Source organism: Scylla paramamosain, chromosome 43 (genome assembly GCF_035594125.1).
Source record: "Scylla paramamosain isolate STU-SP2022 chromosome 43, ASM3559412v1, whole genome shotgun sequence".
NCBI lineage: Eukaryota > Metazoa > Arthropoda > Malacostraca > Decapoda > Portunidae > Scylla > Scylla paramamosain.
In genome coordinates this window covers 5,866,972-5,893,690 of record NC_087193.1, presented here as the reverse complement: position 1 = coordinate 5,893,690, position 26,719 = coordinate 5,866,972, and the positions used below count along the sequence as shown (strand labels likewise).

General features: G+C 40.6%; 3 protein-coding genes across 4 annotated transcripts; 2 read left to right on the top strand and 1 right to left on the bottom strand.

The window, feature by feature from the left end:
• The first annotated feature begins 139 nt into the window (after positions 1-139).
• LOC135093702 (serine-rich adhesin for platelets-like) lies at positions 140-15,009 on the top strand. 2 transcript variants are annotated; one of them, XM_063993219.1, is made up of 18 exons: positions 140-377; positions 1,096-1,227; positions 1,533-5,150; positions 5,446-5,540; positions 5,777-5,905; positions 6,326-6,457; positions 7,137-7,311; positions 7,820-8,019; positions 8,363-8,494; positions 8,893-9,037; positions 9,437-9,646; positions 10,001-10,113; positions 10,333-10,651; positions 10,834-10,960; positions 11,109-11,247; positions 12,158-12,278; positions 12,493-12,588; positions 12,767-15,009. In XM_063993219.1, exons 1-17 carry the CDS (start codon positions 143-145, stop codon positions 12,582-12,584), a joined length of 6,114 nt encoding a protein of 2,037 aa, XP_063849289.1. In that variant the 5' UTR covers positions 140-142; the 3' UTR covers positions 12,585-12,588; positions 12,767-15,009. The 2 variants fall into 2 exon arrangements, with proteins under 2 accessions (XP_063849289.1, XP_063849287.1); XM_063993217.1 differs by having other exon boundaries at positions 6,305-6,457.
• Positions 14,166-19,236, bottom strand: LOC135093705 (V-type proton ATPase subunit S1-like). The gene is made up of 10 exons (XM_063993225.1): positions 19,114-19,236; positions 18,470-18,587; positions 18,143-18,283; positions 17,834-17,963; positions 17,584-17,666; positions 17,228-17,376; positions 16,927-17,067; positions 16,472-16,559; positions 16,140-16,262; positions 14,166-15,946 (listed from the first exon to the last, which is right to left on the bottom strand). Exons 1-10 carry the CDS (start codon positions 19,206-19,208, stop codon positions 15,731-15,733), a joined length of 1,284 nt encoding a protein of 427 aa, XP_063849295.1. The 5' UTR covers positions 19,209-19,236; the 3' UTR covers positions 14,166-15,730.
• A 240-nt stretch (positions 19,237-19,476) lies between these two features.
• Positions 19,477-25,099, top strand: LOC135093491 (small ribosomal subunit protein uS12). Its single transcript, XM_063992774.1, has 4 exons — positions 19,477-19,561; positions 24,326-24,485; positions 24,593-24,777; positions 24,985-25,099. Exons 1-4 carry the CDS (start codon positions 19,558-19,560, stop codon positions 25,065-25,067), a joined length of 432 nt encoding a protein of 143 aa, XP_063848844.1. The 5' UTR covers positions 19,477-19,557; the 3' UTR covers positions 25,068-25,099.
• The last annotated feature ends 1,620 nt before the right edge of the window (positions 25,100-26,719 follow it).

Below are 26,719 nucleotides of genomic sequence, written 5' to 3'. Positions count from 1 at the left end.
CCATGGGTTTCGTCGATCTTAATAGATGTTTTGGATTCACTGTATGAAATCATTTATTTGTGTATTAATTTATATATATTGAATGAGTATCTTAAATGCGAGACAAAGCGAAAATAGAGCAAGACATGACGCCTTACAAATAATGACAAACTCGAATGCGCGAGGCAGGGTTAACCAAAACATTGCAAGAGAGGGAGGAAACCGTGTTATTGCAGTTCATCGCGTGTGTTGCTCTCCTCTCCCAGTGAACCAGTGGCTGTGGCAGGAGGGAGGCACAATGTTGCCAAGCAGCGGCTACTTCCGAGGCATCGTGTGCCCGGGCCAGCTGAGGGGAGCTTGTAATCGCCCCTACTGCCACTTCCGACACGACATGAAAGGTCAGTCTCCTCGCCCTCCCGCAGGCCAGGCAATGCTGCAGCAGGCTAGTGGCAGGCCGGCACACGCAAGCCTTACTGCTCCTACTGCTCATGTTGTCCGTACTATGTAATGACTTTTTATACAGTGTGAATGTTACTCAGTTACAGGTCAGGCGGCATTATTTTACTCTCACCAGTCTCTACATGGATTTTATTACCCTTCCCATCAGATAAAACTTCTCATTCTGAGTAATTTGAACCTCATATATACTCATCATAAACTGTTTATAATGCTGACAGCAATTTTTGAAGTTCAGTTAGGTTAGGTTAAGTAAGGTTAGATTAGGCCATACTCTAACATGGTTAGGTTAGGATAGGTTAGGTTAGAGTCCTTAACTGGGTGGTGGGTTGGGTTAGTGTCCATAACGGGGATCGGGGTGGGGAAGGTTAGGTTAGGATAGGTTAAGATTAGGGGTACAGGTTAGGTTAGGTTAATGCCCCTAATGGGGCTCCAGGGGGTGGCTAGGTTAGGTTAGGTTAAAGTACTTAATGGGGCTCCAGGGGTGGCTAGGTTAGGTAAGATAGAGGGGCTTTGATGTTGTGTTGCTTTGTACTCACACCTCCCAGAGTAGTGACTGGTAGCATGCCTTCTCCAATGACTGAACTGATTATTACAGCTGTACTTGTAAGATGTTAGTATCATTAATAAATAGCAGAAAGCATGAATTCCTCCCTTTAGTTTCTACAGAAAAGAATACCTCCCCGTCCGCATCGTCCTCACAAGCTGCCGTGCCCACACCTGTCCAGGAGGAAGCTGATGCAGTGGAAGAGGAGAAACTGGAAGAGATTGAGCACCAGATCATGTCCAAAGGTCTGTGTTGTCCTGGTACAACTGTTTTTTCCTGTTTTTTTCCACTTTTATTCCCTGTCTATTCGCACACACAAAATTTGTTATTGCTACCAGTCATTGAAGTAACTAGTGACTTACAGGTGTGTTTAATTATGGCATTGTGATGAGACCTAAGAGAATTTATTCATGTACAGAGCTTGTGGAGAAGTTAATGTAGTTTTATTTATAGTTTTGTGATTCTTTTTATTTATTAATTAATCTATTTATTGATTCATCTTGTTTATTTATATATTTTTATTTATTAATTTTTTCCCACATCATTACAGAGGTGAGTGAGTGCAGCAGTGCCTCCCTCGCTCCTGCTGTTACCACTCCCTCCGAACCAGAGGAGCAGCAGTCCCAGCCACACACCAGCCAGCAACAGGAGTCTGTCACAGCATCTGGTGAAGTTCCCAAGTCTGAAATCCTTCAGCAGTTGATGAGTGAAGCTCTAAAAAAAGTGTTGGCAGAGAACCCTACTTTGGCCTCAACAGTCGATGCATCATCCATCAGGATTGGTATTGATCCTGTAACTCAAGAGTCACCAGAGGTTAATAAAACTAAAAAACAGTTGTATCATCGACCTCCAGATACACCAAATTATAACCCTACACCAATAAGAGAACTAAAGAAAAGAAAACAGTCAGTAGATGGTGTCCACAACCTTGTGTATAATCCAACTTGCTCTCGCACCACAGGAGACAAAGGAAGTGGAGATGAAGGTGATGTGATGGGTGAATTTTCCTCTGATGAAAGTGAGGAAGTAGAAGAAAAGAATGATGACTTTGATTTGTTGGAGGAGGTCCTTGCTGAACATTCCAAAAATAATAAAGTAAAAGTAAAGAAAAAGAAGGTGAAAGAGCTAGGTAAACTCCAGTATAGCTTAAGTAATACACATAAAACAACAGTGGACAACAGCATTATGATCACAGATGCCAAAAAACTCTCGGACAAAGAGGTCAAGAAGTACGAGCTCCCTCAGACCGAGAGCGTAAACAAGATCATAACAGATGGTCCCTACTTCCTTCCCCCATCACCAATATTCACCTCCTCAAGCGATGGCTTTGAGGCTTTCAGTGCCAGGGCTGCACGCCAAGAAGAAGAGCCTAGTGTGCCGGAGGAGTGTGTGGATAAGGCTCCCCCTCTTGCAGAATCAGTGAAAACAAATACCCAGCCAGCAACTGAAAAGAAAATGACTCCAAAACAAACTACAGAACAGCCAAAGCCAAGTTCCCAGCCAGAGAATGCAGAGAAAGTGACCAAGGCATCAGGACACACCCACCTCCCACAACTGTTATCAGCAAGAGGAGCTCCAAAACTTTCCAGACCTAATGTTCGCACCTGGACACCATTGGTTAGAAATAACATACCATCGTCTGAGACACAGAAGACCACTGACCAGCTGGATGAGATACTGCAGCTCATGGATGGCAGTGATCCTTCAAACAAAAGGAAGCTGAAGGAAAATGAACATCAAACTTCAAACCAAAGAGATTCAGAGAATGCGAGGCCAAAGAAAAAATACAAAGTAGATTTAAACAAGGAAATTGAGAGCTTATCAAACCCAGCATTAGAACACAGTAAGGAGAGTGTAACACCTGAAGAACCTGCCAAGCAACAACCAGAACCAACTAACAATCAGGACAGTGACAAAAAACAGAGTACAAAGGAGGAGAGTGTGTCAGATGAAAGGGATGCCACCAAGAAAGCTTCCCCCAAAGAGTCAGAGGAAAAGAAACAAACCGATGAAAGTGAAGCAGCGAGTGTGGAGTCGGAGGACAGTGAAAGCAACACTCTCAGTGAGGAAAGTGGCAATGACTCAGAATTCAAGCAATCAAGGCACAGGAAGAAGAGGAAGAGAAAGAGAAGTCATTCCAGCTCCTCGGGTTCAGACTATTCACACCACAGAAGAAAGAAGCGCAAGAGGAGTCGCAAGCGTCACCACAAAAGGAGCAAGAGATCAAGGAGGCGAAGGGACAGCACGTCAAGCCAGAGTGATCAAAGTCAGGAGTCCGAGGAAGAGAGAGAAGAAAAGAAAAATGATGATGAAGAGGAGGAGGAGAATTATGACACTGAGGAAGAAGAGGAAAATGAGGAGGAAGATAAGGAAAATAAAAGTAAAGAAGACAGTGAAAGTGAAGATGAAGATAGTAATGATGACATTGAGCACACCAGGAAATCAAAAAGACACAGGAAGAAACACAAGTACTACAAGAAACTTAAGCACAGGAGGAACAAACACAAAGCAAGAAGAAAAAGGAAGAGAAGCAAGAGTTACAGCAGAAGCAGGAGCACAGGCAAGAGCAGGGACTCTAGCAGAAGTAGAAGTAGAAGTGGGAGTCAAAGCAGAAGTTCCAGCAAGCACAGAAAGAAAAGAAACAGAAGCAGACACAAAAGCAGAAACTACAGCGATAGCGACAATAGGGATTCATCCAAAGAAAACAGCAGGAGTAGAAGTTCCAGCAGAAGCAGCAGTAAACACAAGAGAAGGGGAAGCAGGGAAGATGACTCCAGTGGAAGCAGACATAGAGAATCAAGCAAATCAAAAGATAAAAGAGTGGATGAGGAAAGCAATAAAAGTAGGAAAGAGGATAGAAGGGAGCGAAGCAGTAGTAAAGTGGATCAACAGACGAGTGACGATAAGAAAAGCAAGAACCATAATGATGAGGAAATCTCAATACCTATGCCTGTAGATCCATCAAAGATTAAAGTAGAGAAGAATGCTTTAGTTCCTGATTTATCAAAGGTGAAGATTGAGAAAGAGGATCCATTGTCTGAGAAAAGCAATGGTCAGGTTAGTGTAAATGCAAAGTCAAAAGAAAGTAGCTGTAAGGGGCAGAGTGAGTCAAGTCAAAGCAAAGTGGCAGAAAAGTTCCCCGAGCAGAGAAGACCAAGCAGTGAGGACAAGAACAGGAGGAAGAAGAGTCACGAGAGGAAGGACAGCACTGAGAGCACATCTGACAAGGCACCTCACAGACGGCAGAGCTGCGACTCCAAGGCCAGCGACAATGAAGGCTCCATGCAGAGAAAGAAAACAGAAGAAAGAAGGTCAAGCACTGAGAAGATTAAAAGATCGCAATCAATTAGTTCTCAGCCATCAGAAATGTCCATGTTTGACCTTGTATTGGCATCAGCCGAGACCTCCAAGCCAGCGAAGACACTGACAGAGATATCCATGTTTGACAGCATGGCCAAGACAAGTACAAATCATTCACTGGAAGCATCAGGAACCAAAAACAAAAGCAAGGATGCGTCCCACAAAGGTAGTGGAGAGAATGCCGTCAGCTCTGAACACAAGTCAAGTTCAAGTGACAAAACCAGTAAAAGCTCAAGACCAGACAAGACAGCTCACACAGACTCCCATCACAAGCACACCAAAAGTGACAGCAAGACTTCACATTCCACATCCAAGAGCAAGAGTAGCAGCAGCAGCAGCAGCAGTAGTCACCACAGCAGCTCTAGCCATAAGAGAACAAGTAGCACCAGCAGTAGAAGTAGCACCAGCAAACATCACAGTACGTCCATTGCCACTACCACCACTGCCACTACCACTACCACTACCACTGCCACCACTACTACTCCCTCCTCCTCCTCCAAGACCCCAGATGGCAGCAGTAGTAGTAAGAATAGGAAGTCAAGTGATCCCAGCAGTAGTAAAAGTGAAAAGGAGAGCAGCAGGCACTCAAGCACATCAAGCAGAAAACACAGCAGCAGTAGCAACAAGCACCATGACAGCAGCACCAGCAGGAGGAGCAGCAGTAGCAGCAGACACAAGGACAGCAAAGAATCCACTACTGAGACTGCTAAAAATAACATGGGAAGTGAGATAACAAAGAAAAGGAGAGTTTCTGCTGATGAGGAATCCCAAGGAGGTGTTTCAGATCATGATCAGCCATCCAGCGGAGGTAAGGGACTGTAACATCTGTAGAATATCTGATAGTGTGATAATAATGATGAATGAGTGTGATATTGTACATCTGTGCTCTGTATACTTGTCACTCTCACAGGTGGCACTGCTTGTTGGCTGCCACAGTGGTAGAGTTCCCATTTATTGTTTTACCTGTTTTTTAGATATTAGTGACCATCAAGTTTTTACTTACAGTTGAACTTTATGTCAGAATGAGTGTCATATTGAATAATGTATCCAATGTGACAGTAAAGCTATTTTATATATCTTTGCCTTCATCTGATCATTGACAGTTGACTCACCGCTGCCAGACCTCTCCATGCTGGACGAGATCTCACAGGATGACTGGGAGCAGATGATCAGCGGCATGGACGGAGCCAACCAGGAGGTGCAGATCACATTCTATTCATAGCCTTCACACGGACTCCAAGAAGGATTGATTTCAAGACAGAAATTCCTTGATTTAAGCTGCACTAATTGACAATTAACATAATTGACCTGAAGGAAAATTTGCTCTGTGTATATAGCATGTCTTTCCATATCTTATCTTCATGTCTGCATTTAACATGTTATCATATATGACTCGGTTGTTGATAGCTTCGTTCCTTCCTGTCCTCCTTGCAGCCCAGCGAGGAGACGGAGGGTGATGACGTGGACACTGACAACCCTTGGGTCCTGGAGGAGTGCATGAAGATGTTCAATGAGTTCCAGCCAGAAGAAAACCACCTTGAAAATCAGGTACTCCCAAAGAAGGTAAGATGCATTCCCTCACCTGTACAGCTTTATGAGTATTGTGCATTTTCATGCAGAGCTCTGCTGGTGGCTGCCTCATTACGTACTTTGCTTCACTTTGTTGGCTTTCATGAATTATGATGGCAGGCATTTCTTGAATTTTTCTCTAATCTGTCATTAGAATTGAGTCATGAGTGAGCCACTTATTTGCTATGAAATGTGACATTATCATATGATTAGAATAATGAAGAGTAGTTTTTAGATTTATTTTTCATGCAGTTTGTTTACTCATAAACAGGTGAGGCAGCACATAGGAAATTAGTATAATGATTAGAATTCCTCAAAACACTTTACAAAAAGTCCAGAATTTTTGGATATTCATGTAGAAAACTTGTATGAGCTTTGTGTATTGAGGTGCAGGTACTTCATCACTTCCCTCAGATGAAGGCAGCTGTGGGGGACAAAGAGCCGCCCAAGTCTTCCAGCAAGCAGAGGGTGGCTCGCTCCTCAACAGGCAACCTCATGGCCAAGAAGACCTCCAGGTCACACCACCAGAAGACCAGTCCCATGCAGGTGAGACCCAGATGTAGTATTGAAAGTATTACACTTTTTTTTTTTTTTTTTTATCAGGTGAAGTCAATGGATATAAAGGAAGGATCTTGATTGTCTCTTGACTCTTGACCAATGATTCTTCTTGACTTCATATTATGTTATTTCTGTGTTATCTTTTTAATGCCTCCCACCCTTCAGGAGCATCCCTCTAGGGGGATGGCCACAGTAGAACTTCCACCTCTCCCTATTCAAACATTCCCTTCTTGCTTGTTCAAGTGTTTGTCCTTCATTAGCACCACTTTCACGCATGCACTCCTTTATCTTATCATTCCTTCCTCCAAGTGACCTTCCCTCCTTTTAGCACCTTCAACTTTGTTCATGTGCAATTTCTTTACAAATTCTTCACTCTTCGTCCTCCCAGCAAGGTCATACCACCTCAGTGTGTTCCTTTTCATCCATTCCACCACTCCACAATTTACACCACCTGCTCAGAAACACATGCCACACCTCTAATACACACTTTCATTCCTCTCAACCTCCGGTCTTGTTGCTTCACATGCCCCTCTTAGATATCCCCTTTTCATAGTAAGTACTTATGGTTGTTGTGGCCTATTTCATGTCCAGATCTGATTCATTCATGTGATACAATTTCACCTAATTCTTTTTGGATACACTATAATGCTGCTTTAACACTGCTCAGATGATGGTGGAGAGATATCAGAGGTTGAAGGAACAGCTGAAAATGAAGGAGAAACAGCTGCATCACCTCCAGGGAGGCCCATCATCTGTCACCTCTAGTTCATCCAGTAAGACCAGTGTACTGGCACCTTCCTCCTCTTCCTCTTCCTACCACAGCCCTTCATCTCAGGGCTCAGGTAAGTACATCCAGGACACACCTGTATCTGTCCCACTGCAAAGGATATACTAGCAGTCAGGAATCAATGTTCAGGAAGTTTTCATCAGAGTATTAAGTAAGGAACATGTCCAATTATCAGATGAAAAAATTTAAATTGAAATTTTTTACTTTTTTTAACTAATCTGCAAAAAAATTCAAATTTTTTTGCACACTCACAAACAAATTTTGTTTTTGGATGTGTGTGTTCAGGAAGTTTTCAACAGAACCTAATTTTATCAGCTAGATTCTTTTCTGATGTGATTTAAGATTGAAAATTTTATATGTAAATTTTTCTTTATTTTGTATTTCTGTTGTTAATTCTAGATGGAAAGGAAGAGAGAGGGAGAGGGTGTGTGTTCATGCATGTGTGTGTGTGTGTGTGTGTGTGTGTGTGTGTGCACAAGAGTGTAAGATGAAGAGTAAGGGATAGAGGAATGGTTGTGACACTCAAATCTTACATCAATGTTTACATGCCCTTGACCTTGCAGGGAAGAGCAAGAAGCGCATTGCCCATGTGCCCAATGTCAACTCCCTGCTCAGTGCACAGGAGAAAATCAAGAAGCAGACTCATTCCAGCATCAGCAGTCGCATCTCACCCAAAGTAGCCAGAGCTTCGGGAGTCATCCCTGAGACCACCGCCCACACTGTGGCAAAGGGTGGCAAGAGGATTGCTCACACTCCCAAGATAGTGAGTGGTTGCCCTTCTTCTCATAGCAAAATTATTTATATTTCATGGACAACTGCTGTATTAAATTAGCTCATTCTTGCTGCGTTTGTCATTGTATTTTTTTTGTTTTATTTATTTTTTCTTATATACTTGTAAATCTCATTCCACGCAGGTGTGAAAGGATAGGGATTTGCTGCAGAATTTTCACATACTGTGGTATATCTTTAGTTTATCCAATAAACATTGATATTTTAGGAACATTAACACAAGAATTAAATGGAAACAATATAGACAAAATTCATTACTGGGTCCAAATCTTATTTTTGGTTCAGGATTCTCATATGCCTGTGTTTATGTTTTCCAGGGTGCTTTAGCAAAACCAATTATCCAACCCGAGCTTGGCAGTCTTGTTCCACAGAATATTCGGCAGCGATACTTGAATGCATTGATTGAAGAGTGTAAGAAGTTTACTTCAGAGAAGGAATCCTTCAATATAGTAAGTGTGACTGGCTTATTCTGGACCTCATTCAGCCTCATAATTTATGTTGTGTGTTTTGGCTTGGAAACTATATAAGTAATGAGTAATGACAAACTGAACAGAAATAACCTGTATTGCATGATGTTTGTTCAGCATGAAGTCAGTGTCTGTGTGAAATATGTGAATTGTGTATGTTGGTACCTTGTCACAGCTAACCCTTTGTGGAAGCATGTCTGGTACATCAGTACAGTAGATATATGAAAATAATCAAACAAGTGGAGATAAAACACTCGATTTTACGTGTGTATGAAGTAAGTTGTCATTAAAAGTAACCTTAGGGCTGGCTTGAAATTATTATCACTGTATTGAGTGGGAAGCATGTCCTCTCCTCTGGTAACTCTCCCCCCTGAACACAGGCAGCAGCAGAGGAGCGTGTGTGCTATAAGCGCGCCCCGTCCCGCATGGTGTACCTCAACCTGGTGGTGAATGCCGTTAAGAGGCTCCGTACACAGCAGCAGGCTGGTGAGGAGGCCCAGGAGCTGCTGGATAAAGACCCACAATGTGAGTGTGCATGTGAGGCTGTGATGTCCATGCTTGTGTTAGTCTGTCCCTTCCCATCACCCTGTGGTTGGAGATACAGAAGAGCAGCACTTATTCTTCTTGCAGCTTCCCTTATTTTCTCATGTTTTAATGTTCATTATTCACATTTTTGCTCATTACTCTCTCCTTGACACTTTCTTGATGCCACACTGTGTTACAGTATCCAGATTAGGATCATTTAGATGATTATTGAATTTGTCATTTTACTTAATTTCTTCACTCATAAGAGCACTATATGAAAAAAGTCTAAAAATTTGAATGGTATAGAAATTATCTGTTGAAAGTCTTTAAATGAATCCTTGTTGCTATAGTATGCAGATAGATTCATCACACACTCTTGTAACATGGAACATTTCCCAGTGGCTGAGAAGATGTGCATTGAAGAGCCCTCCCCTTCGACAACCAAACCATCACCACCTGTGTCATCGCCGTCTTCCAGTCGTTCACATCCCATCAACCCCAACCATGTACAGCTGTCCCACACCTCTGTTCTCTCATCAGGGGGCATCAGGGGTTCATGGAGCATTGAGAAGCCAAAGAAATCCTCTGCCTCTCAGGAAGATATTAAAGGTAAGGAGGAATCTTAGCTCTTTCATAGATGCTTCCCAACATGCATCAGTGTTTTGGAAATTGAATTACAGCACAGCAACAAGGTCAGGTGATGCCAGCTTAGGTTGTTAGAGACCACTACCTCTCCTTCTAAAAATCTAAAAAATGTTGTGAGCTAGTAATGAACTTAAAATGTTTAGGCAAGTCAAGCTCTGTACCAAAGAGCCATATTTTAATGGACTCCACACTCATTGTTTGCTATTTACTCGTAATATAGCACTGAATAACTTTGTATTCATCATAAGTATTTCTCTCACCAGCTAGTGAATTGTCATTTGTGAGAGTAGAATATAATATGACACTTGTGGTTTTCAGGTAATGCCTTCTACAAGAACCTGACCAAGTACATTTTAACAGAGGAGCAGCTGGAGGAGAATGGATACCCTTGTCCTGACCCTGAGGAAAAGGGAAAAGCAATTGTAAAAAAGGTATTCATTAATCTTATTGAGTCATTCATTTCAATTCATATTACTTTTTAGAAAAAATAAAGCTTACTTGAATATACTCTCTCTCTCTCTCTCTCTCTCTCTCTCTCTCTCTCTCTCTCTCTCTCTCTCTCTCTCTCTCTCTCTCTCTCTCTCTCTCTCTCTCTCTCTCTCTCTCTCTCTCTCTGCTGTCCATACATCAATTTTCTCTTCCTCTTGCAGATTGACTCGCGTAAAAAAATCAGCCCGAGTGCCTTAGAACGCTACTGTGATCGCTGCTCTGTGCTTTATACGGTGGACAAATGGGGCTTCCCGAAGAACAGCGCCCCTTGTGTATACCACTGGGGGCGGGCATACAAAAAAAGGAAATATGGCACCTTTGAGACCTCTTACTCCTGCTGTGGTGGGGAGCAAGGGTCAGGTGGGTGTAGTCAGGCCACCACACATGTCTCAGAGAACTACAACCCCAAGAACCTTCGTGGGTATGTGAGGACCATCAGCAAAGACAGTTCCAGTAGCAACAAGGAGGTGTATGCTCTGGGTGAGGATGGACAGTCAGTAGTATTGGATATATTGTGAGAACAGGAATGAATATTATAAAACTAAAGCTGGAGATCAATATATGTACGACAGTTACTCCTATTACATGGTTCCCAGATGCAGTGGTAATGATGAAGACCAAGTATGTTCATCTTTCGTTACTTTTTTCTCCCCCACAACTAGACTGTGAGATGTGTTACACCACAGAAGGCAACGAGCTCACTAGGATCACTGTCATCAATAGCAGCGGTGATGTGGTGTACGAACAGCTAGTGAAGCCAGAAAACCCCATTCTGGACTACAACACAAGGTGGGTTAGTCACCTGCACCATAATGCTAATTTACCTCTCTTGAAAGTAAACCATCCACATCTTCCTGTGCAGTGTAAATGTTACAGCATTTAGAGTTACTAAGACTATTATATGAACAGCACTGATAGTTACTAAACATTTATTTAGGTTTTCAGGGATAACTGAAAATGACATGGAAGATGTGAAGCTCACCATTAGAGATGTCCAGGCAGCTTTGTTGGCCCGATTCTCTGATAAGACCATCCTTATTGGACACAGCCTGGAGTCTGATCTCCATGCACTCAAGGTAGGGTGGTGTGAAGCTCAGTGTTGTTTTTTTCATGAATATGGACAGGATAATAAACTCCCACCAAGGAGTACTGTTGATTTCAAAATTGTCTCTTAGCTGAGACTCTTAGTTTTCAAGTGAAGTTTGATGTGAGGATTAACTTTCTTCAGGTCGCCCATATTCCTCTGGGAAACAAGAGGTTTTAGAGTAAGAAGTGGTGACATACAACATCTCTCAGAAGAGCTATTATGATTTCATTTTTCAAAATGAATAAAAAAAATACTCCTAATAAGAAGCTATGGAAATATGCAATATTAATGTTGACTTTATTTATCACATTCAAAGAAAATTTGGTCTACTTTTCAGTGAATATATTTCTCTGTGTAATTGATAATATCAGAGGAGTGTGAACAGGCTCCTTAGCTTCTTCCAGCCTCCCTCTCCAATACTTATACACTGTCCTGGAATTCCATGGGGTGTCACCTCATGCTTTGATTGATTGACAACATCTTTTACATGATCATGTTTATTTTTTTCCAGTTCTTTTTACATATTATATTTGATCCAGTAACAAATCAAACAGATGTAGTTCTAAATGACTTCTCTTTTTGATATTGAAATACCCAATAATGCTAAATATGAAAGGCTCCCAAAAGCCCAAACAATGTGGTCTGTGAAGCAATAATTGTGCTGGAGTGCTAAGGTGGTAGTTGTGGTGCTTTCCCTGCCAGTGGCTGACACATTGCATATGGTGACAAAGATTTCCACTAGCTGCTTTTTCTTCCTCCCTATGTCAGCAACCTTCACCTTGATATTTGTTAGGGTCAGTAGCCCATAACCTATGTGTTCCTGACCTGAAAGCCAGCTCACAGCAGGTGCAGTCAGTAGTGATGTGTCAGAGCTGTGCTGAGAAGCCTTTATTCCACAGATAATTCATACCACAGTTGTGGACACCAGTGTGGTATTCCCTCACAAGATGGGAGCCCCATACAAACGTGCCCTCAAAAACCTGGCTGCTGAATACCTTAAGAGAATAATTCAAGATGATGGTTAGTTTTTTTGGGGTTGATTTTGATTAGTCCAGTTTGACTTGTTAATGGAAACTTGTATGCTTCTTTTGTTTGATATTTGAAATATAAAGGGCCCATCTTTTTTGCTGGAAGACCTATCTAATGAAGAATATTATTTAGTCAGTCTTATTTTATTGCTCATAGAGATGATGCAATTTAGAATTATATTTTATTATATAATTGTCCATTTTAGTTTCAGGTCATGACAGTGCAGAGGATGCTATTGCTTGCTTACACTTAATGCAGTGGAAAGTCAAGGAAGACCTGAAGGGATTCTCAAAGTAGTATGGTAAGTACTCACATTTCTAAATCAATATTGATATCAGAGCAGTGCACATCTCTCAAAAAATAAATTCTATGTTGATACATGTATTTGGAAATATGTAAATTCAGTTATTTGTCATTGACAGTATATAAAAAGTTTATATATTCTTATAATTTGATATTTTTATTTACTTTGTTTTCAGGTTGATTTTCATGATATACTTTTACAGTAATGGGGCCACAAAGCAGCAGAGTAAGAGTATATCATGCCATGTGATTATTCTCTGCCCTTGCAGTGAGAAATTGTATATATTAACATTATGTAAAAAGGTTTTCCTAAGTACCTGGCATCACAGCTTCGTCGTCAGCTGACACAGGCAATGGATTTGTACATAGTAAGTAAATGTAATAGATGATAAAGTTGTTTTTGGCGTCAGTGGTCATCTTGTCCGAGTTTAAAAGTTTATTTTTGTTTCAATGAATCATATGAGAATCTGTTGTATGAATGTCCAGCTCAAAGGTTACAATTATATGTTACCTGGATTTTGTTTGACTCAAGTTATAAGCTTTGAATTACAGTAATATTTAAGAATAGACTTTCATATTCTAAAACTTGAGCAGTTATAACCCACATGGTGTTCTGGAAGTATGAAGAGTGAGAGGAATGCAATGGTGGGAGGTAACAGGGTGAAGCAGAAGTGCTTTATTTATCATGTGTTTTAGCTCTTGTTTCCTTCAAAGTATATGAAGGCAACACCTGAAAGTACTTCTGCTTCATCCCAAGTTCCCTCATACCAGCACATTCCACTCAGAATGGTATGATCATAGCCTTGTTATACTCCTATATATTGTTACTGAAAAACATTTGTTAACTGGGTAACTAAAGCACAAATAAGTAAGGGCATTCTTGGCAGTGGCTTTATTTATTTATTGGCATAGGAATTGGTGGTACAAATGGACTTACTTGTGTTATATGTTAATTGTTATAGTCCCTTGAAGAGACATGACTGATTATCTTTCTAGTCAGGTACTATTTTTAAGCAATAATAGATTATAATTCCCGTCATGAACAGAAACATTATTTTGCCGAGAAAATTTCTCACTTACGGTACCATTATTTCAGTCAGTTTACACACACCTCATCAGTCCATAATTTCATATGACATTACTCACTTCCTTGTGATAGTTTTTATTATTATTATTATTATTATTATTATCATTATTATTATTATTATTGTCATTATTATTAGTAATGCAGCATCTCAGGCAGTACTTAGTTGTATGTTTCCTCCATGTGGAGTTATTGGTAGAGAATCTTCATCTCCATCACACTCTATGGTTTTAGTCGCAATATATGGTTTATTAAAAACTTACTTCATGATGTAAGTAAGTTTGGAAAAAAATTGCATGAGTGGATCAAAGTTGTATAAGAGCAAGCCCTTCCAATGTATGTGTGTGTGTGTGTGTGTGTAAAGGTTGTGTGCATAATTACCTGTGCCAGATGAGGTTGTGAGTGTCGGGAGGCATAGCAAGCCCAGCTCTAGTGACTTAGTAGTGATCACTATGAAACAACTGTTTTGGAACAAATATTAAACAATCGGAATTTCATGACACCATATATTCCTTACCACTGTACATATGATACATAAAGTAAGAATTACCCAAATTCTTCCTTATTATTCTTATTTTGATCAAGTAAATTATTAGACTAAAATATCTTGAGCTACAGAATCATACATCTTTACTTGTAGACAACAATACTCTGTCAGGAAATGTGTATTCAAAAGATGATTTTCCCAATGCTTGGCAAGATTCAAGACTTTAGTGATTTATTTCAGGATTACAGATTGTACACACATATATACACAATTTGGGTATTTCTTAGATATACAAGATGACTCAAACACCCCCCTTTCAGGGAGAGCTGGACCTCGTATTGATAGATATATAGAAGGGCTCTGTAAATACTGAGAATTTGGTCACAACACGAAAGCTTGGAATGTTTTTTGCTACAAAGGGAAAATAATGACTAACAAGAACTACCCCACAATACATTCCAATAAATATGCATTTCTGATACACACACAGTTTACTACACTGACATCTAGTAAAACAATGTAATACAATGAAAATTTACAACTTAAATGCTGGAGTAATGATGATGAATATCTGACATCTGCTTTTATACTTCATTGCAGTCATTTGTGCAGTAATATAGTTTGAAATCTATGTACTACTGTTTCCTATATTGTTTTCTTATGTACAGATTCTGTCCATTTTATTTTTACACTAACACTCTAGAGTTTACTGAGTCTTGTAAAGAAAAGAATGAGAGAGAGAGAGAGAGAGAGAGAGAGAGAGAGAGAGAGAGAGAGAAAGGGACTGATGTATTTCCTGTATTGGCTCCTCAATATTACTCATGTACATAACAAAAAATTTACTCTCATAGGTGTTTTGCTACCCTTCAAAGAGGGTGCCATTAAAACTGAGACCATATACATTTGTTCACTACATAACAATTGTTAAACATGTAATACCTAACAAGGTTTACAGTTTCATCATAACATATATAACTATCAATCACCACACAAAATGGCAACAAACCACAGCATATTATTCAAGCATAAGTACTTACAAAAGCAAGTCTGAAAACTATGTAAAGACTAGTAATGAATTAATGGCTTGATCAGACTTGTCCATTAATTTACAAATAAGAAGCAGCAATCTTGGCTGCGTCTACTTACAACACTACCTGTTTTGTTTTTAAAACTCATTCCAGCTTGACTCAGGTAAGTGTGGAATGACCTCTGAAGTCCTTGTGCATCACAGAAGGGAAGCTGCCTTTGAATGCACTAGGTTCTGAATGGGAATTACACTTTGTTTTCACCTTTATCAGGCAGGCTTAGGCCATAATTATTATATAAGGAGCCCACATACTCATTAAATATGCATTTAGAGTAAAAATATGGATACTTGTAACATTAACAATTTTTCACAGTAACTTAATGAATAGCAAAGCTCTGCTCATTGTAAGAAATAAATGAGGTTGCTGACACCTTATCCTTCACATAGTAATCTTTTTTACTGTTCTTACTTCAGAGTTTAATGACTGGCTAACTCTATTGATAACCTCATTACCTTAGTTCATATCTGTCTCAGTATAATATTTAATCAGTATTAGGAACCATAATGGGCTGTCCCTTGGGGTCATCAAATCGGTCCATGGTCTTGATGTCACTCAGCATGTACAGGCCAATGCAAGGAATGAGGAGCAAAAGCAGTGTTGTCAGCAGACCAGCCCAAATTGGCACGGTGAAGAATCCCACGCAATCCCAGGCTGGACCAAAGGTGCTGTTGTTGTTAGAATCAAAGAAGGCTTCCATCTGAAGGACAGAAAACAACAAAACATAGGTTTATATGCCTGCCACTCATTAATGTAATGTATCCCTTCTGGGTAATATTTCATCACATCTTACAAGACAATAGCACACATGCTGCTCCATAAAAAAAACTTACTGCTACAGCCTAGAGTGCTGATTGGATAACACAAGAAAAATTACAATATTAACTCCATACCTGGACTCCTTCCATTATCACATCCATCTTGCTCGTAGTGGAATCATTGGACGCAAAATATATGGGCAGGGCACAAGAGTAGGACATGCCCACCGGAATTCCTGAGATATCAGGAGTCACCAGCTGCAAAAAGATCAATTAATATTGTTTATGATTACAAATTAAAGCATGTTTCCAAGAAAATTCACAATTTTAGAACAAAGACAAAAAGGAAATAAAAAATTCAATAACAACTTAGATCAGGCTTCAGACACCACCAGTCCATGATTCATTCCTTGATACCACAGCACTGACCAGTGAGTGACATGTGCACTCCCACCCTTCATACTGACCTCCAGAGTGTTGCTGGTCTTGGAGTTATCCAGAAGAACATCAACGTTAGTGAGTTCCCATGAGCTTCTCTCAAATTTGAAGTTGAATCTGGAAGGATAATTTTACTGAATGAATATAACACATAGTACTGTATGATGATGAGAATTATTCAGACATCTGCAACATCTGCGCATGCTGCACACGAACTAGATATTGGGGCATTACTGTAAATTGCAAACTCAATGCAGTGCAGGAAAGGCAACACATCCCTTTATCTTTTGACACCAGACCATCACGCAGGAGACTCGTGATACTAACTCACACAAATGCTGGTGCCTCAACAGCACGTGATTGATGAGTTCCAGAGGCTGGATGTGCACAGAGAATAAAAATAAAATCATGACCATGCTTAAGCACATCATCCAAAGCACTCAATTGACTGATGATGATGAGGATAAGTAAGAGATTTACTCACGTGAATATAATTCTGGTGAAGGGGTCCACTCCATTAATAAACTTCATATTAAGGCTGGCTTGCCTAATAGGACTTATCTCTGGTCCATCACAGTGTCCAGTATCAGTTGAAGAGTGATCATCAAAAACAATGCTTGTTTTGCTGAAATACAAATCATGTGTATAAACTTTTAAGTCAAGCTAATTAATCTAACATCTATTTGCATCAACTTTGGCAAAAATTTATACAAGCTATAGAAGAGTCAGAAAACAAATACACATTGCCAGGATGAATCAAACCATTCAGCACAAAGGCTACTCACCCCCCGCCTGTGTTATTATAGATATTGAGAGTGAAGTTCTGCTTGAAGTACATTTTGACACAGCTCTGGCTGTGGAATCCTTGCTCTTGGGGCAAACCACCAGCAGCACGACGCACACGTACTCGTCCGTCATACTTGTTGCTGATGTCCTGTGGCAGTGTTGTGTTGGTGGAGTAGAGAGAAAGACCTCAGTCATTAGGATTGTGGAACAACGAGTTACAAACAGTGAAGTGCACAACAAAATTTTATCTCTTTATCCTTTCTCCCATTGTAGACATATTAAGGGGAGGACCAGTTCTATATAGAACGTAGATGAACTACATTTAGTAAATAGAGGGCTCCTTTCTTAGTCTTACCACAGACGGCTTCAGTCCTGTGAAGATGAAAGTAAACTCCCTCTTTGCACCAATCTTAGAGATGACATTCTGCATTACTTCAACTGTGAGGAAGAGACCAAGTCAGGTTAGGCAACTGTCCTATGCCAGTACGACCTCAATAACCACACAAATGAGGCAGACTACTTCAGAACATGTAGACATGAATAAGAGTGGAAAAAGGAAACTGTTTATACAATGCTTCCACACTGGTAGAGAGAGCATGCATTACCTGCTTTCTGTAGGGCACGACTCCTGCTGGGGTTGGTGAGAGTAGAGGGCAGCTTCACAACTACAAGGTTGTTGTCCTGCTGCTTCAGGTCCAGGCCTGCTGCTGGCACTCCAGGCTCCAGGGACACAACCTGAGACACAAGGAAGATGAAAACCATCTGAGTGTCATTATCATTGCCTTTGAATACTGAAGACCATCAAAATAATATAAAACTCATTTGTGACAAAGGTTTAAATACAATGCCAAAGATGAACAGAAAGAGGTCACATCCAAGACCCGTCTCAGCACCCAGCGAGGCAAGACCATTACATTGTAGCCGTGGGAGGCCAAGTCATGGGTGAGGTGGCCTGGCTCCTCCACATTGGGCAGGTACAGGGAGTGGCTCTCAGTCATCCACTTGTTCATTGCCTGGAACTCTGACGGATGGCTGGACAGGTCCTCCATACTCAGCTGCCACACAAGACACAAACACTTAGCTTGATGCATCTCAATTATGCCCAAGGAAGACATTTTTCTCAATGGTAAATGCAGCAAAGACAGCTAACAACAGTTCTGTGCTTACTACTCAAGACATGTGTTTTTTATTATTATGATTCTTATCATTATTGCAATGTGACAAACTGTTCATGAGCTTACTGCATCTTGAATGAAAAGGATGATATTCTTGGGGTCAAACTCTGCCAAGTACTTGGACTGGAATGTACCGTAGTCAATGGTCTGCAGGGCTGGGACAGCTGGGAAGTTGTCCCTCACCCTGTAACACCACAAATATTCTAAGGGATGCTGACTCTCCTAAGAGAGAGAGAGAGAGAGAGAGAGAGAGAGAGAGAGAGAGAGAGAGAGAGAGAGAGAGAGAGAGAGAGAGAGAGAGAGAGAGAGAGAGAGAGAGAGAGAGAGTTACATAGTTACACAGGCCACAACAGGTGAGGAGGAGCTGAAAGCATTAGTGTCACAAGATCTGAAAAGAAATTAAATGAATGCAACAATTCATGTATATATGCATTAAACTTGCTGTACTGTACGTACAATGAAGTTGTAGTATGACACCGAAGTAATAATGTTATTCCTTACAGTAACACACTATGAGACAGCCAACACGCTCCCAACAACACAACATGAACACAGACCTTCGCCACTTAATCAAATCAATAGAAAGACTGCGATGGAAAATTATTAGGGAAACAGTATTGATGAGTAACAACAATCTACAAAATAAGCAAAGCGATGGAATAATAGGCAAATACATCCACGCCAGCCAACACTCCAATGCTTGCACTTACGGGCTGTTGTTCCATATCAACACTGGGACTCGATCTTTGGCTAGAATTCCCGAAAAAAGGGAGCACAGCAGCAGTATGACACTTCCCGTTGCCATCTTGGATCAGGTGACTCCAGTAAACACAGATCCACTACACAATATAAACACCGGATTATTTTTTCTCAATATAACCAAAACTAATCATGCATTTTAAGTATAATTTATTTTTATGTTTAATATAGGTATAGTTGTGAGTATTCTCGCTGATAATATATTGGGTCAATAATAGCTTTAAGGTCATTTTATTAATTCTAGCTTATTTACATAGTAATATGTAAATTTATCTTCCAATTCAATTTCTACTTTATTTTCATAGTTATAATCGTGTCCATGTGTATTGTTGAGGTCCAAGATTACGCTGTGCTGGCTGACGCTGTTCTTTCCGAGGACAACACCGCCTGGCAAGATGGGTGAGTAGCCGCAGTCTTCACCTTTATCTAATTTATCCTTCTTTTACCCGTGAAAACTGGTATATCTTGCACCGGATTGATGAATTAAGTGTACCATGTAGCAGTGAGTGTGTCCCGGGTGCGGTGTGAGGCGTGAAGTCTTGGAAATGAGGGCGAGGTGGTGGTGGCTGCGGGCACGTGTGGCCAGGAGGTGCTGGTTGGCGGTGGGCTGAGCGGGAGACATTTGTATGTTTATTCTAGTAGCCGTGTCATTCCTGCTGCTGCATGCCGTTGCTTATGATTTGGTGGTAGGAAAGGCTATGTTGGTGTTGCGAGTGGTGCAGTACAGTTAGTAACATCAAATTTACTTTGAATAGAGGCAAAGGAGTTTGTTTATCCGCGAAATTTCCTTGAAGTGACAGGCGGCGTCGCTGTTAGCTAGAAGACCCGTGAGGTGAATGTGCGGAAAGAGCTGCTCCCGACTTTTTTTTTTTTTTTTTTTAATAGGTTATGTAGGGATAGGTCCCAACTCCGACCATTGTAAGATACCAACTCGGACCATTCTGAAATACCAACACGGATATGGCCTCTCATTGCTTGGTGTGTGTGTGTGTGTGTGTGTGTGTGTGTGTGTGTGTGTTTTTTTATGTAGGAAGGACACTGGCCAAGGGCAACAAAAATCTAATAAAAAAAAATGCCAGTCCCATAAAAGGGTCAAAGCAGTGGTCAAAAATTGATGAACAAGTGTCTTGAAACCTCCCTCTTGAAGGAATTAAGTCATAGGAAGGTGGAAATACAGAAGCAGGCAGGGAAATCCAGAGTTTACCAGAGAAAGGGATGAATGATTGAGAATACTGGTTAACTCTTGCATTAGAGAGGTGGACAGAATAAGGGTGAGAGAAAGAAGAAAGTCTTGTGCAGCAAGGCCGCGGAAGGAGGGGAGGCATGCAGTTAGCAAGATCAGAAGAGCAGTTAGCATGAAAATAGTGGTAGAAGACAGCTAGATATGCAACATTGCGGCGGTGAGAGAGAGGCTGAAGACAGTCAGTTAGAGGAAAGGAGTTGATGAGATGAAAAGCTTTTGATTCCACCCTGTCTAGAAGAGCAGTATGAGTGGAACCCCCCCAGACATGTGAAGCATACTCCATACATGGACAGATAAGGCCCTTGTACAGAGTTAGCAGCTGGGGGGGTGAGAAAAACTGGCGGAGACGTCTCAGAACACCTAACTTCATAGAAGCTGTTTTAGCTAGAGATGAGATGTGAAGTTTCCAGTTCAGATTATAAGTAAAGGACAGACCGAGGATGTTCAGTGTAGAAGAGGGGGACAGTTGAGTGTCATTGAAGAAGAGGGGATAGTTGTCTGGAAGGTTGTGTCGAGTTGATAGATGGAGGAATTGAGTCTTTGAGGCATTGAACAATACCAAGTTTGCTCTGCCCCAATCAGAAATTTTAGAAAGATCAGAAGTCAGGCGTTCTGTGGCTTCCCTGCGTGATATGTTTACCTCCTGAAGGGTTGGACGTCTATGAAAAGATGTGGAAAAGTGCAGGGTGGTATCATCAGTGTAGGAGTGGATAGGACAAGAAGTTTGGTTTAGAAGATCATTAATGAATAATAAGAAGAGAGTGGGTGACAGGACAGAACCCTGAGGAACACCACTGTTAATAGATTTAGGAAAAGAACAGTGACCGTCTACCACAGCAGCAATAGAACGGTCAGAAAGGAAACTTGAGATGAAGTTACAGAGAGAAGGATAGAAACCGTAGAAGGGTAGTTTGGAAATCAAAGCTTTGTGCCAGACTCTATCAAAAGCTTTTGATATGACCAAGGCAACAGCAAAAGTTTCACCAAAATCTCTAAAAGAGGATGACCAGGACTCAGTAAGGAAAGCCAGAAGATCACCAGTAGAGCGGCCTTGACGGAACCCATACTGGTGATCAGATAGAAGGTTGTGAAGTGATAGATGTTTAAGAATCTTCCTGTTGAGGATAGATTCAAAAACTTTAGATAGGCAGGAAATTAAAGCAATAGGACGGTAGTTTGAGGGATTAGAACGGTCACCTTTTTTAGGAACAGGTTGAATGTAGGCAAACTTCCAGCAAGAAGGAAAGGTAGATGTTGACAGACAGAGCTGAAAGAGTTTGACTAGGCAAGGTGCAAGCACGGAGGCACAGTTTCGGAGAACAATAGGAGGGACCCCATCAGGTCCATAAGCCTTCCGAGGGTTTAGGCCAGCAAGGGCATGGAAAACATCTTTGCGAAGAATTTTAATAGGTGGCATGAAGTAGTCAGAGGGTGGAGGAGAGGGAGGAACAAGCCCAGAATCGTCCAAGGTAGAGTTTTTAGCAAAGGTTTGAGCAAAGAGTTCAGCTTTAGAAATAGATGTGATAGCAGTGGTGCCATCTGGTTGAAATAGAGGAGGGAAAGAAGAAGCAAAGTTATTGGAGATATTTTTGGCTAGATGCCAGAAATCACGAGAGGAGTGAGATCTTGAAAGGTTTTGACATTTTCTGTTAATGAAGGAGTTTTTGGCTAATTGGAGAACAGACTTGGCATGGTTCCGGGCAGAAATATAAAGTGCATGAGATTCTGGTGATGGAAGGCTTAAGTACCTTTTGTGGGCCACCTCTCTATCATGTATAGCACGAGAACAAGCTGTGTTAAACCAAGGTTTAGAAGGTTTAGGAAGAGAAAAAGAGTGACGAATGTATGCCTCCATGCCAGACACTATCACCTCTGCTATGCGCTCAGCACACAAAGACGGGTCTCTGACACGGAAGCAGTAGTCATTCCAAGGAAAATCAGCAAAATACCTCCTCAGGTCCCCCCAACTAGCAGAGGCAAAACGCCAGAGGCACCTTCGCTTAGGGGGATCCTGAGGAGGGATTGGAGTGATAGGACAAGATAAAGATATGAGATTGTGATCGGAGGAGCCCAACGAAGAAGAAAGGGTGACAGCATAAGCAGAAGGATTAGAGGTCAGGAAAAGGTCAAGAATGTTGGGCGTATCTCCAAGTCGGTCAGGAATATGAGTAGGGTGTTGCACCAATTGCTCCAGGTCATGGAGGATAGCAAAGTTGTAGGCTAGTTCACCAGGATGGTCAGTGAATGGAGAGGAAAGCCAAAGCTGGTGGTGAACATTGAAGTCTCCAAGAATGGAGATCTCTGCAAAAGGGAAGAGGGTCAGAATGTGCTCCACTTTGGAAGTTAAGTAGTCAAAGAATTTCTTATAGTCAGAGGAGTTAGGTGAGAGGTATACAGCACAGATAAATTTAGTATGAGAGTGACTCTGTAGTCGTAGCCAGATGGTGGAAAACTCGGAAGATTCAAGAGCGTGGGCACGAGAGCAGGTTAAGTCATTGCGCACATAAACGCAGCATCCAGCTTTGAATCGAAAATGAGGATAGAGAAAGTAGGAGGGAACAGAAAAGGGGCTACTGTCAGTTGCCTCAGACACCTGAGTTTCAGTGAGGAAAAGAAGATGAGGTTTAGAAGAGGAGAGGTGGTGTTCTGTGTGTGTGTGTGTGTGTGTGTGTGTGTGTGCAAGGAGTCGCAACAAATAATGGTGTTGAAGGTTGGCACTGCAGATTTAATTTAAAAGTACGCAAAGGCCAACTTAATTTCGATTCACTCATAACACTATTGTATAATGAGGCAAGGCTTGTAAGGTGGATTCAGCAAATGATGGAAAGGTATTGCAACATCAATAAACAAAATATGCCAAGCATCATGGATAACTTGTAAAAATTTGGGACCAATTTCCAAATGGCCACAGACTAGCTAAACAATTACAGTAGGCAATTTCTCATTACATTGCTGTGAATGTATGAGTTATTGTCTTAATGTTAAGTGTGAATGTTATTGTTTTGAAGCTTTCATACTTTTGTTATTCAACTACTATATTTTAATTCTTTATTTCTTTGCTTTTTTGTCTTTGTAATTTAAGGTTTGTTATTAGTGAATTGCAAACAGTATCCTGGATGCATGAAATTTATCATTTTATAGTTTTATATACTTTACTTTTCAACTACTGTATTTTAATTTTTGTTTTCTTTAACCTTGTTTAACATTTTTTGTAATTCTCAGTTTGTTAATGGTGAATTGTATACAGTTTATTGGCCAAGTGAAATTTGTTCTTTTAAAGCTTTTATACTTTTGTTTTTCAACTACTTCATTTTAATTTTTATTATCTTTTAACCTTGTTTTATGTTAATGAATTGCCAACAGTTGCTTGGATGTGTGAATTTTATTGTTTTAAAGTTTTTGCTTTTACCTTTTCTTCTATTTATTGATATCTAGATCTGGTCAGAGTTGGTATCTTGGGGTCCATTCTAAATTGGCAATGGTCCAAGTTGGGGGTGAACCGATATATAGCCTACTTAACATCCGGGATTTCAGTGGGCGGTCAGCTTTTGGTTAGGAAAGATTTTATGTGAAAAGGATGGCAGTAGTGCTTCTGCATTTTTACCACCCATGATTTTGGCAGAATTGTTCACTGTTGTCCCCTCATAGTGACAGTTATGAGCATTTTTACCACCCATGATTTTGGCAGAATTGTTCACTGTTGTCCCCTCATAGTGACAGTTATGACTGCCCTTTTTTTTATTCTTCTCCCCGCCTTCCCATTTGTTTTCAGAAAGATGTTTGTAATGTAATGTAAATTTCTCAGAAATGTCTCATGTTAGTTCTGCAGAGCATGATGCTTTGGCAGAGTGGAACCAAAAATAATAACACTGCCTTTGTTATATAAGTATGTCACATTAACCACTTGTTTCCCCACTCAGGCAAACCACGAGGAATCCGCACAGCCCGTAAGCACGTAAACCACCGGCGGGAGCAGCGGTGGCATGACAAGGATTACAAGAAAGCTCACTTGGGGACCCGCTGGAAGGCTAACCCCTTCGGAGGAGCCTCTCACGCTAAGGGAATCGTCCTTGAGAAAATGTGAGCCATAGTTTGGTCTTGCCTGTATTGCACATTTGATTCTTGTGGAATTGTGTGCCTCTCTTTCATTATTCCTTCTTTAATGCATATTATTTTCTTCCTTACAGTGGCATTGAGGCCAAGCAGCCTAACTCTGCCATCAGGAAGTGCGTGCGTGTCCAGCTGATCAAGAACGGCAAGAAGATCTCCGCCTTTGTGCCCCGTGACGGTTGCCTCAACTACATCGAGGAGAACGACGAGGTGTTGGTGGCAGGTTTTGGCCGAAAGGGTCATGCCGTGGGTGACATTCCTGGTGAGGATACATGGCTGCTTGTGGTCTGACTGTGTAGTTGTCATTGGCATCTACTATCTTGTCCATTTTTGTTAATTGCAAGTTAATCTTTCATAAAGTGCCTCAGAAAGTACTCTAGAATATCTTTATTTCTTCTGGCCAAGTTGTCATTACTTCCTCTAGTTTTTAGAGCACATAGCATTAAAATGTATTTCTTGTCTCCCACAGGTATCAGGTTCAAGGTGGTGAAGGTAGCCAACGTATCTCTTCTTGCCCTCTACAAGGAAAAGAAGGAGAGGCCTCGTTCTTAAATGTGAGATCTTGAAATAAAAAAAAAACTCAACCTCATGGTTTTATCAAATCCCAAATCCTTGTTATGTAGGCTGTGTGTGTGTGTATGGAGTATACAGAATAGGAAATACTGCCACTTCTAGTTCATGGTCTCAGCTGCCAGATGTCTGTAACATTGTTCTTCTTGTAATAAATAATGTGTGATCAACTTTTAAGTCTCACAGTTTATTAAATCTTCTACATACTTATGATGATGTATTTCCCTCATTCTTTTTCTGTGTTGGATTTTTATATATATATATATATATATATATATATATATATATATATATATATATATATATATATATATATATATATATATATATACTGATCATTACAATAACTGCAAGTTCTTTCTGGTGTTTAGTTCAGCCATAAATTAATGTTTTTTTTTTCGGCTTTTTCCTTAAATCAGTTGTAGTCTGCCACAGCACAAAGTCATCATCCCCCTATTTTGTTATTGCTGATAGCCTGTGCTCATTGCCCAAAAATTAAAATAGAGCATCTGTCAGCATGGCAGGATTCTGCCCAAGGATGCCACTGTTTCATAATGCATGTCAACTTTTATTGTTTTTTTTTATAATCATACACACTGGATAATGAAAACACTGAAGCATAGCTTCAATTCTTAAATGAGAGAAATAGAAAAATTACTGGTAATGCAACACTTGGTGGCAAAGACCATGAACTTGAAGTTGTGGTACCTACAACTGACAGTTGATGTCTAGTGCCACTCTGTCTTGGTACTGGATGTCATTACTATATTGCATTGTGATACATAAGGGGGATTTGTATTTTTAACTATAGGCCTTTGTGGTCACCTGTTGCAGTTTATTTTTCAAGTATTCTGGGCTGATCCCAGAGAAACTGAGGAAGGGAGTTATACAGCCCTGGGCCTGTTAGGTATGAAGGAATTGTGTATTAGCATCCTCACCAATTGTATCTTCCCACTGATTCCATGGGTGTGTATGGAGACCACAGGTGACAGCAGTATTGAAGGGCTTTCCACAATATTCTCCTTTAGTTAGTTGCCACAACTCATTCAAAAAAAACAAATTCTCATTCCCTGAAGGTCAAGCCAATGATGATGCCAGTCAACCTGTCTCCCCTAACAGCTGTCAATGTAGGCAGTGACATTGCAGTGGACATCCTTGCAAGGAATTTATGCTTGGGATCAATAACGTGATAAGTTCCTGTATTCATCATATATGAGAACTAATTTATTCCATGCCATCATAAGTAACTTGGACCTGAATTTTTTGCCAGTTATGTGGATGCAGTTCAGCAAACAGTTGTCCAGTATGCAAATACTAATAAGCCCCATGAGGCAAAGTACTTCTATAGTTCAGTAATTCTGATACATACATATTGGTGGCATATTTATGTATTTTGTGAATGTCACTTCATAACAGAATATGTCAGAATATGGCATCGTGTGTTTAAAATATTTGATGTACCATGTTTTACCCAAAATATGTAATTATGCCTTCTCTAAATCCACTTAGAGAAGGCTTATGACAGAATTGATGTCATGAAGTTGTATGGTGTAGGTAGTAGATTGAGGGGTAAAAACTTTTTAGAACAGTAGAGTATGTAAGAGTAGGAAACAGTATAAGTTGATGGTTTCCAG

Bases quoted from the DNA above. Each gene is read 5' to 3' on its own strand.
- LOC135093702 (XM_063993217.1), top strand. From the start codon at position 143: ATGACAAACTCGAATGCGCGAGGCAGGGTTAACCAAAACATTGCAAGA. The intron at 5,906-6,304 runs GTAAGATGCATT...ATTGAGGTGCAG, and splicing joins ATCAGGTACTCCCAAAGAAG to GTACTTCATCACTTCCCTCA. The intron at 8,020-8,362 runs GTGAGTGGTTGC...TATGTTTTCCAG, and splicing joins TTGCTCACACTCCCAAGATA to GGTGCTTTAGCAAAACCAAT.
- LOC135093705 (XM_063993225.1), bottom strand. From the start codon at position 19,208: ATGGCAACGGGAAGTGTCATACTGCTGCTGTGCTCCCTTTTTTCGGGA. The intron at 17,667-17,833 runs GTAATGCATGCT...TCTTCCTCACAG, and splicing joins TCGTGCCCTACAGAAAGCAG to TTGAAGTAATGCAGAATGTC. The intron at 17,377-17,583 runs GTAAGACTAAGA...ACACTGCCACAG, and splicing joins CAGGACTGAAGCCGTCTGTG to GACATCAGCAACAAGTATGA.
- LOC135093491 (XM_063992774.1), top strand. The intron at 24,486-24,592 runs GTGAGCCATAGT...TCTTCCTTACAG, and splicing joins GGAATCGTCCTTGAGAAAAT to TGGCATTGAGGCCAAGCAGC. The intron at 24,778-24,984 runs GTGAGGATACAT...TGTCTCCCACAG, and splicing joins TGCCGTGGGTGACATTCCTG to GTATCAGGTTCAAGGTGGTG.